The sequence below is a fragment of the Anomaloglossus baeobatrachus genome, chromosome 4, assembly GCF_048569485.1.
Source record: "Anomaloglossus baeobatrachus isolate aAnoBae1 chromosome 4, aAnoBae1.hap1, whole genome shotgun sequence".
In the NCBI taxonomy this organism is placed as follows: domain Eukaryota; kingdom Metazoa; phylum Chordata; class Amphibia; order Anura; family Aromobatidae; genus Anomaloglossus; species Anomaloglossus baeobatrachus.
Window position 1 is genome coordinate 656,834,390 of NC_134356.1, and position 10,684 is coordinate 656,845,073.

General features: G+C 49.6%; 1 protein-coding gene across 2 annotated transcripts in view; it reads right to left on the reverse strand.

Moving 5' to 3' along the window:
• The window catches only part of KEAP1 (kelch like ECH associated protein 1), a 70,933-nt gene that overhangs the window by 34,462 nt on the left and 25,787 nt on the right, over positions 1-10,684 (reverse strand). Inside the window, exons 1-2 of one of the 2 annotated variants that reach the window (XM_075346510.1) lie at positions 5,451-5,533; positions 1,787-2,656 (exon numbers count right to left, since the gene is read on the reverse strand). In XM_075346510.1, coding sequence (XP_075202625.1) covers positions 1,787-2,329 — 543 coding nt within the window. In that variant the 5' untranslated portion in view covers positions 2,330-2,656; positions 5,451-5,533. Of the gene's footprint in view, positions 1-1,786; positions 2,657-5,450; positions 5,534-10,684 lie in introns of those variants that run through there. The other variant, XM_075346511.1, reaches the window with a different exon arrangement.

The window sequence follows — 10,684 nt, forward strand, 5'->3', positions numbered from 1 at the left end:
CTCACAGCAGTGAACGCACCACATCACTGTCTGCCGTATTGCAGGACCCGTAGCTGTGAAGTCAGGGGTTCACCCCAGTTTATTCTGATCGCTGCGGCTCTGTATGCACTCACAGCTGGCAGTCATGCTGTATGGCCGCTCGCTGTGACAGGACAGGGATATGGCAGAGCTGAATCGCCATGGGACCTCGTGTGGATTACTTCGGTCCTAGAGGGGTGTTTGGGGGTTAATAAAGTTATGAAAGAGGGGGCTTTATTTTATTTCAAATAAAGGATTTTTTGGCTGTTTGACATCACTAACCTAGGGCTTAGTGGCAGCTATGGGCTGCCTTTAACCTGATTGCCACAGCACCAGGGCATTTGGGTAGAGCTGGATCCAGCGCCAGAATTAGCGCATCTTATGTATGCGCTACTTCAGGGGCGGCTGTGAGCTGCTATTGTTAAGCTGGAAAGGGCCAAATAACAATGGCCCTTCAAACCCTAATAATATCAGCCCCCAGTTGTCTGCTGTACCTTGGCTGGTTTTAGAAAAATGGGGGGGCCCCGCATTAATTATAAAAAATAAATAAAAACTTTTTTTTTTTTTTTTAAATAGTGTGGGATCCCTCTATTTTTCATAACCAGTCAAGGTACAGCAGTGTATCTCTTTCTGTCTCTCTACCCTCATACCGGGTAAGACCCTATTGCGCTTTTTCCCCCCTACAGCTTTACAAGGTACAGCAGACAGCTGAGGGTTGCAGCCTGCAGCTGTTCCTGTGCTGGATATGAAAAAGGAGGGGACCCCACATCATTTTTTCTTCCCCCCCCCCCCAAAAAAAAAAAAAAAGCTAGCCAAGATGGCTATCCCTCCATCAAGGTATTCTGTTATATCTTTCTATGTATTCTGTTCTTTCTTATGTAATCTATATGTTTTTATTATCTCTCTCTCCATCCATCCATCTAGCTATCCAGCTATTCTTTATTTTTTCTACCCAGCTATCAATTATTATATCCTACCATATTTTGTTTCTCTTTTAAAAAACGCAACAACAAAAACGGACCAAAAATGCATCAAAAACGCACCTACATTACAAGTGTTTTTTTTAATTTCCAGGCTCTCTGTGACAAGGTGCAGTTTTGGTTGTAGTTTGTGTGCACAAAAAACTAACATCCTCATCCGTTGACAAAAAAAAAAAAAAAAAAAAGTAGTCATCGCTCCAATTTAGATTAGCTAACATTTGCAAAAAAAATGTGGAAGTCTGACAACCCCTTGAAGGCCTGGTTATGAAGGGGTTAACTACTAATATATATTATCTATTACAGCCAGGCCGTCAGTCTGGTGACCGCACAGTCAGTTCCTCCGTCAGTCGCTGATTCAGTCATTGTGGAGGATACATGGTACTTTCACAAAACCCTCCAAGTCAGAGAATATTGCGCCTCCTGACATTGGGAACAGGTGTTAGTTTCCCAGGACCCTCCGTGGAGCGAGCCCAGCGGCACGGCCCCGGCGGAGCGAGCCCAGCGGCACGGCCCCGGCGGAGCGAGCCCAGCGGCACGGCCCCGGCGGAGCGAGCCCAGCGGCACGGCCCCGGCGGAGCGAGCCCAGCGGCACGGCCCCGGCGGAGCGAGCCCAGCGGCACGGCCCCGGCGGAGCGAGCCCAGCGGCACGGCCCCGGCGGAGCGAGCCGAGGGGCTTAGAATCCGAATGATATAGCCCCTCTTGAATAATAGCATTTGGGAGCCCTTTGATCCTCTGGTCTGGAAGGCAGTGGCTGTGAATAGTGGAGCACCGCGGCATGTCGCCTTACCTCTCCAAAGTGCATGTATATATACTCCCGCGCCTTCTCGTGCAGCTCTTGACACCCGATCTGCTCGGCAAAACTTGCGATCCCAATGGCATTGCTTGGGTCCAGTTGCTGGATGAGGAAGTCACAGCAGGCCTTGACCACACTGTCCATCTGGTACATGACCGCCCCGTTCATCACATGGATGACGCACTTTTCCCCCACTGAGATGCTGGCCGTGTAGGCGAACTCCAGTAGCCGTTCCATCACCTTGGGGTGGATGCCTTCAATGGGCACAGTCTCCATGCCGCACTCCCTGAGCCCGTTGGTAAACATGGCTCTGAAGACGGGGCTGCTGGACGCCAGGACGATTTTATGGGCCACGAAGTCCGCCTGGATCTCATTGTACTTGACCCGCAGCGTCACGTCGCACAGCTGCTGCCCCAGTCTCAGCTCGTTCATGATCTGGAAGGCCTGGTTCGTGTGGTCCGCCAGCGAGTAATGGAACTGGCGATTGCCATTGGTGTGTGAGGGCGTCACTTCAGCCTGGCACTCGGTGGCATACATCCCCAAACGCTCCTTAGTGGCACATTATCCAGGGGGATGAGGAGAAGGAAAGAAATTGGTTCCGCTTGAGAAAAGAAGCTAAAAACTCCTCGTCCGGAAGGTTTCAGCCTCGGGGGTTACAAAACGCAATTACAAAATGTATCACCCAAAATGAAAGAAGTTACTCCATCCGGTCCCGGCCACCGTTCCGCAGATCACAGCTGGACGCCCTGGACATTGTGCTGGGAAAGCCGGAATCCATAGCAAACTGCCTTCACTTATGGCGCTGCAAAATCCAGCTAAAGAAAGTCCCCGAGCGCGCCGTCTAGTTCATTCTTCGTTTGATACCTGAAATTAAAATAAATAAAATAAATTAGTATATACCCCATGGTATATGCCCCAGAAGTCTATTGTCCTCTGTTATCAGCCACACTAGAACCAGAGTCCCCCCTCCTCGGTCACACACCCGAGGACTTTCCCTTTCGTGCTTGTGTGACTTATCTCCGCAGGTGGCAAAGTCTCCCCCGCTTCCTCTGCAGTCTCCCTGCACCCGCTCACCTCTGCTACATCTGCCGTCTCCCCAGGACTTTGTGATGGCCGCCAGGTGACAGTCATAACACAAATTGCTGCAATTCTGCCATGTCACCGCACCTCTGTGGAGCGTGAACCTTGTCCGGCCACAGGGTGCAACCTTTATAGAAAAGCATTTACCCTATAGGTCCTGCCATATAGTTCATTTACCTCCAGAGGAGATGAGCGGTTCAGGCGGCGGCCGCTTATCCTGCCACTTTACCAGATACCAATCTGTGTAGGAGCAAAACTTCTGCGACTCCATTACTGTTCACATTTCCGTGTTTTACCATTTTTAAGATCTCAACTTCCTTGTGACAAATTCCAACATTTATATCAAAAAGCCCCCACCACCCCATCCGAATCCAAATCATAAGGGGCATAAGACCCCCGAGCCCGGCCTCAGTATTATACAAGGTGACAGAGAGCAAGCAGAGATCTTACATACAGGGATATAAAGCCTCAAGGGATCCCCTTTAAGGCTGGCATAAGATACGGGGGTGCAGGCGGCATAGGGAGCTCCCTGTCCAGGGCACCAGCAGTATCACCGATACCAGCACATGCCCGCTGCCCGGCACAGATCTGTGGGGAGGGTGCACACCCCTGCGCGCCCAGGACAGGCTGCAGCCCTCCCCCCCCAGGACAGGCTGCAGCCCTCCCCCCCCAGGACAGGCTGCAGCCCTCCCCCCCCAGGACAGGCTGCAGCCCTCCCCCCCCAGGACAGGCTGCAGCCCTCCCCCCCCAGGACAGGCTGCAGCCCCCCAAAACACCCAGGACAGGCTGCAGCCCTTCCCCCAGGATAGGCTGAAGCCCCCCACAAAAGGCTGCAGCCCCCCGTGCCCAGGACAGGCTGCAGCACTCCGGTGGGCAGCAGACACCAATCGGGATTCTAAAGCTAGGGAAGGAAGTATAACCCTAGTGCCCGCGGTAGGTGGCACAGCCGCCCGCTAGGAGGAGTCTCCTGCTCTACTATGGTAGGGGGTAATCTGCGCTGCATGGCGCCCCCAGTGCTGGCGTTTCACAGGCGGAGGGCTTGGCATTCATCACACCTGCCATGTTAACTTATGGGCAGCATCTGATTCTTCTCCCACAGCTCAGGCCCCGAACATCCCCCCAGCATCAGCCTCTGACTGCCCGAACCTTCCCCCCCCCCACCTCACCTATAACCAGTCCAGAAGCTGCTAAGGACTGTGCCACCTGCTACCTGCCAGACTGGTATCACCCCTGGCACTGCCATCAGCATCTCCCATCAGTCTGCCCCTCTATTGTCAACCCTACCTCCTATCTATTATCAACCAGCATATCCTACCAGTCTGCCTCAATTGTTATTCCTGGCACTACCAGCATTCCCCTACCCGTCTGTCCCTCTACAGTTATCCCAGGCACTGCCAAAATATCCTACCAGTGTGCCCCTCTACAGTTACTCCTGGCACTGCCAGCATCCCCTACCAGTGTGACCCTCTACAGTTACTCCTGCACTGCCATCATCGCCTACCAGTGTGCCCCTCTACAGTTACTCCAGCACTTCCAGCATCCCCTACCAGTGTGACCCTCTGTCTACAGTTACTCCTGCACTGCCAGCATCCCCTACCAGTCTGCCCCTCTACAGTTACTCCTGCACTGCCAGTATCCCCTACCAGCGTGCCCCTCTACAGTTACTCCTGGCAGTGCCAGCATCCCCTACCAGTCTGCCCCTCTACAGTTACTCCTGGCAGTGCCAGCATCCCCTACCAGTCTGCCCCGCTACAGTTACTCCTGGCACTGCCAGCATCCCCTACCAGTCTGCCCCGCTACAGTTACTCCTGGCAGTGCCAGCATCCCCTACCAGTCTGCCCCTCTACAGTTACTCCTGGCAATGCCAGCATCCCCTACCAGTGTGCCCCTCTACAGTTACTCCTGCACTGCCAGCATCCCCTACCAGTGTGCCCCTCTACAGTTACTCCTGGCAGTGCCAGCATCCCCTACCAGTGTGCCCCTCTACAGTTACTCCTGCACTGCCAGTATCCCCTACCAGTGTGCGCCTCTACAGTTACTCCTGGCAGTGCCAGCATCCCCTACCAGTCTGCCCCTCTACAGCTACTCCTGGCAGTGCCAGCATCCCCTACCAGTGTGCCCCTCTACAGTTACTCCTGGCAGTGCCAGCATCCCCTACCAGTGTGCCCCTCTACAGCTACTCCTGGCAGTGCCAGCATCCCCTACCAGTGTGCCCCTCTACAGTTACTCCAGCACTGCCAGCATCCCCTACCAGTGTGCCCCTCTACAGTTACTCCTGCACTGCCAGCATCCCCTACCAGTCTGCCCCGCTACAGTTACTCCTGGCAGTGCCATGTATACAGTAACATTAGGGACAGCAGCAGGTCCCCGAGTGCTGGCTCTGGCTCCATATGTTCCTGTCTCCTCCCAGAAGTGACCTGGCACCCTGAGCCCTGCCAGTGCTGCCCTGTGCACCACTTCCGCCCTCTCCTACCAGCCCCCCGTACAATCCTCCTCCTCTCACAGCTTGTACTGTGCTCTGTGGCCGGTTTCCCCTCGCTGAGCCGTCCCTGCCGGCCCCCGTGCCCCGGATTCTCACCGTCTCCGAGCGCTGCGCTCCTCCGCCCCCGCCATACTCCGAGCAGTCACCGTGACTAAGCAGCAGGACCCAGCAGCGTCACAATAAGGAGAAGGGGCGGGGCCAGTGCGTCAGCGGACAGACACGAGGGCGGGGCTCCGCGTCACAGCAGCCACAGGAGGGCGGGGCAGCGAGGGGAGCGCGCTGATTGGCTGAGACGCGCGGCGCTGAGAACTTTGTGGAAGTGAAAGTTCGTCCAGAGCTGCAGAGTCTCAGCCAGAAGCCGCGGCTGAGGATGACAGTGTGCGGTGTGTACAGTGTCCTACACCCAGGGAACGCTCCTACCCGTCACCACAGCCTGGATTCTTTACTGCTGCGGGTTTTCTATGTTGGGACTCACCCTTTAATTACCTATTATGGATGTAATACCCTTTCACACGAATAACACTATAGAACTAAAGGGTTCTGCCAGTACTTTTTTATTGATGGTCTATTTTAGGCCTGAAACACACATCCGTGAAAACCACGTCCGTGTAAAACGGGCCGTTTTTCGGGTCCGTTTTCCGTTTTTTAGGTCCGTTTTTATGGTATGTGTGGCCTGCGTGTGTATCCCGTATGCTAGCCGTATGTGCGTGTGGAATGTCCGTGTGTGCGTGAGTGAAATACCTGACGTGTGTGTGTGTTGTCCGTGTGAAATGTACGTGTGTGATGCAAAATGTCGTTACTACATGTCGGAAGACAGAGTAGCGGGATGAGAATGAACTCGGGTGAACTTCACCCGACTTCATTGTCATGCCGCGGCTCTGTCTTTGTGCCGTGTACTGATTAGCGGTCACCTGTGAATGATTCACCGGTGACCGCTAATCACCCGAGTGACTGAAGTGTCCCCCCCTCTCTCATACTCACCGATCCCCGATCACCGGCGCTGCACAGCATTCACACTGCTCCGGCGGCTTTTTCTAATTTGAAAAAGCCGGCCGCTCATTAAACAATCTCATATTCCCTGCTTTCTCCCCCCACCGGCGCCTGTGATTGGTTGCAGTAAGACACGCCCACCACGCTGAGTGCCAGCTGTATCACTGCACCCAATCACAGCAGCCGGTGGGCGTGTCTATACTGTGCAGTAAAATAAATAAATAATTAAAAAAACGGCGTGCGGTCCCCCCCCCCCATTTTAATACCAGCCAGATAAAGCCATACGGCTGAAGGCTGGTATTCTCAGGATGGGGAGCTCCATGTTATGGGGAGCCCCCCACCCTAACAATATCAGTCAGCAGCCGCCCAGAATTGCCGCATACATTAGATGCGACAGTTCTGGGACTGTACCCGGCTCTTCCCGATTTGCCCTGATGCGTTGGCAAATCGGGGTAATAAGGAGTTAATGGCAGCCCATAGCTGCCACTAAATCCTAGATTAATCATGTCAGGCGTCTCCCCGAGATACCTTCCATGATTAATCTGTAAGTGACAGTTAAAAAACACACACACCTGAAAAAATCATTTATTAGAAATAAACACAAACAAATTCCCTCATCATCACCAATTTATTAACCCCGACAAAGCCCTCCATGTCCGGCGTAATCCACGGACCTCCAGCGTCGCTTCCAGCTCTGCTGCATGCAGGTGACAGGAGCAGCAGAATATACCGCCGCTCCTGTCAGCTCCACGCAGCTAATGAGGTGAGTAGCGCGATCAGCTGCTGTCACTGAGGTTACCCGCGGCCACCGCTGGATCCAGCGGTGGCCGCGAGTTACCTGAATGACAGCAGCTGATCTTATTACTCCTATATCCTCCCTATATCTCCTCCTATTACTCCATATATCCTCCCTATATCCCCTCCTATTACTCCATATATCCTCCCTATATCTCCTCCTATTACTCCATATATCCTCCCTATATCTCCTCCTATTACTCCATATATCCTCCCCATATCTCCTCCTATTACTCCATATATCCTCCCTATATCTCCTCCTATTACTCCATATATCCTCCCTATATCTCCTCCTATTGCTCCATATATCCTCCCTATATCTCCTCCTATTACTCCATATATCTCCCTAGATCTCCTCCTATTACTCCATATATCCTCCCTATATCCCCTCCTATTACTCCATATATCCTCCCTATATCTCCTCCTATTACTCCATATATCCTCCCTATATCTCCTCCTATTACTCCATATATCCTCCCCATATCTCCTCCTATTACTCCATATATCCTCCCTATATCTCCTCCTATTACTCCATATATCCTCCCTATATCTCCTCCTATTGCTCCATATATCCTCCCTATATCTCCTCCTATTACTCCATATATCCTCCCTATATCTCCTCCTATTACTCCATATATCCTCCCCTATATCTCCTCCTATTACTCCATATATCCTCCCCTATATCTCCTCCTATTACTCCATATATCCTCCCCATATCTCCTCCTATTACTCCATATATCCTCCCTATATCTCCTCCTATTACTCCATATATCCTCCCTATATCTCCTCCTATTACTCCATATATCCTCCCTATATCTCCTCCTATTACTCCATATATCCTCCCTATATCTCCTCCTATTACTCCATATATCCTCCCTATATCTCCTCCTATTACTCCATACAGTTAGGTCCAGAAATATTTGGACAGTGACACAATTCTCGCGAGTTGGGCTCTGCATGCCACCACATTGGATTTGAAATGAAACCTCTACAACAGAATTCAAGTGCAGATTGTAACGTTTAATTTGAAGGTTTGAACAAAAATATCTGATAGAAATTGTAGGAATTGTACACATTTCTTTACAAACACTCCACATTTTAGGAGGTCAAAAGTAATTGGACAAATAAACCAAACCCAAACAAAATATTTTTATTTTCAATATTTTGTTGCGAATCCTTTGGAGGTAATCACTGCCTTAAGTCTGGAACCCATGGACATCACCAAACGCTGGTTTTCCTCCTTCTTAATGCTTTGCCAGGCCTTTACAGCCGCAGCCTTCAGGTCTTGCTTGTTTTTGGGTCTTTCCGTCTTAAGTCTGGATTTGAGCAAGTGAAATGCATGCTCAATTGGGTTAAGATCTGGTGATTGACTTGGCCATTGCAGAATGTTCCACTTTTTTGCACTCATGAACTCCTGGGTAGCTTTGGCTGTATGCTTGGGGTCATTGTCCATCTGTACTATGAAGCGCCGTCCGATCAACTTTGCGGCATTTGGCTGAATCTGGGCTGAATGTATATCCCGGTACACTTCAGAATTCATCCGACTACTCTTGTCTGCTGTTATGTCATCAATAAACACAAGTGACCCAGTGCCATTGAAAGCCATGCATGCCCATGCCATCACGTTGCCTCCACCATGTTTTACAGAGGATGTGGTGTGCCTTGGATCATGTTCCCTTTCTTCTCCAAACTTTTTTCTTCCCATCATTCTGGTACAGGTTGATCTTGGTCTCATCTGTCCATAGAATACTTTTCCAGAACGGAGCTGGCTTCATGAGGTGTTTTTCAGCAAATTTAACTCTGGCCTGTCTATTTTTGGAATTGATGAATGGTTTGCATCTAGATGTGAACCCTTTGTATTTACTTTCATGGAGTCTTCTCTTTACTATTGACTTAGAGACAGATACACCTACTTCACTGAGAGTGTTCTGGACTTCAGTTGATGTTGTGAACGGGTTCTTCACCAAAGAAAGTATGCAGCGATCATCCACCACTGTTGTCATCTGTGGACGCCCAGGCCTTTTTGAGTTCCCAAGCTCACCAGTCAATTCCTTTTTTCTCAGAATGTACCCGACTGTTGATTTTGCTACTCCAAGCATGTCTGCTATCTCTCTGATGGATTTTTTCCTTTTTTTCCAGCCTCAGGATGTTCTGCTTCACCTCAATTGAGAGTTCCTTAGACCGCATGTTGTCTGGTCACAGCAACAGCTTCCAAATGCAAAACCACACACCTGTAATCAACCCCAGACCTTTTAACTACTTCATTGATTACAGTTTAACGAGGGAGACGCCTTCAGAGTTAATTGCAGCCCTTAGAGTCCCTTGTCCAATTACTTTTGGTCCCTTGAAAAAGAGGAGGCTATGCATTACAGAGCTATGATTCCTAAACCCTTTCTCCGATTTGGATGTGAAAACTCTCATATTGCAGCTGGGAGTGTGCACTTTCAGCCCATATTATATATATAATTGTATTTCTGAACATGTTTTTGTAAACAGCTAAAATAACAAAACTTGTGTCACTGTCCAAATATTTCTGGCCCTGACTGTATATCCTCCCTATATCTCCTCCTATTACTCCATATATCCTCCCTATATCTCCTACAATTACTCCATATATCCTCCCTATATCTCCTCCTATTACTCCATATATCCTCCCTATATCTCCTCCTATTACTCCATATATCCTCCCTATATCCCCTCCTATTACTCCATATATCCTCCCTATATCTCCTCCTATTACTCCATATATCCTCCCTATATCCCCTCCTATTACTCCATATATCCTCCCTATATCTCCTCCTATTACTTCATATATCCTCCCTATATCCCCTCCTATTACTCCATATATCCTCTCCTATATCTCCTCCTATTCCATATATCCTCTATATATCCTCTCCTATATCCCATCCTATTACTTCATATATCCTCCCTATATCCCCTCCTATTACTCCATATATCCTCCCTATATCCCCTCCTATTACTCCATATATCCTCCCTATATCCCCTCCTATTACTCCATATATCCTCCCTATATCTCCTCCTATTACTTCATATATCCTCCCTATATCCTCTCCTATACCTCCTCCTATTACTCCATATATCCTCCCCTATATCTCCTCCTATTACTCCATCTATCCTCTCCTATATCCCATCCTATTACTTCATATATCCTCCCTATATCCCCTCCTATTACTCCATATATCCTCCCTATATCCCCTCCTATTACTCCATATATCCTCCCTATATCCCCTCCTATTACTCCATATATCCTCCCTATATCCCCTCCTATTACTTCATATATCCTCCCTATATCCCCTCCTATTACTCCATATATCCTCCCTATATCCCCTCCTATTACTCCATATATCCTCCCCTATATCTCCTCCTATTACTCCATATATCCTCTCTATATCTCCTCCTATTACTCCATATATCCTTCCCTATATCTCCTCCTATTACTCCATATATCCTCCCTATATCTCCTCCTATTACTCCATATATCCTCCCTATATCTTCTCCTATTACTCCATATATCCCCCTATATC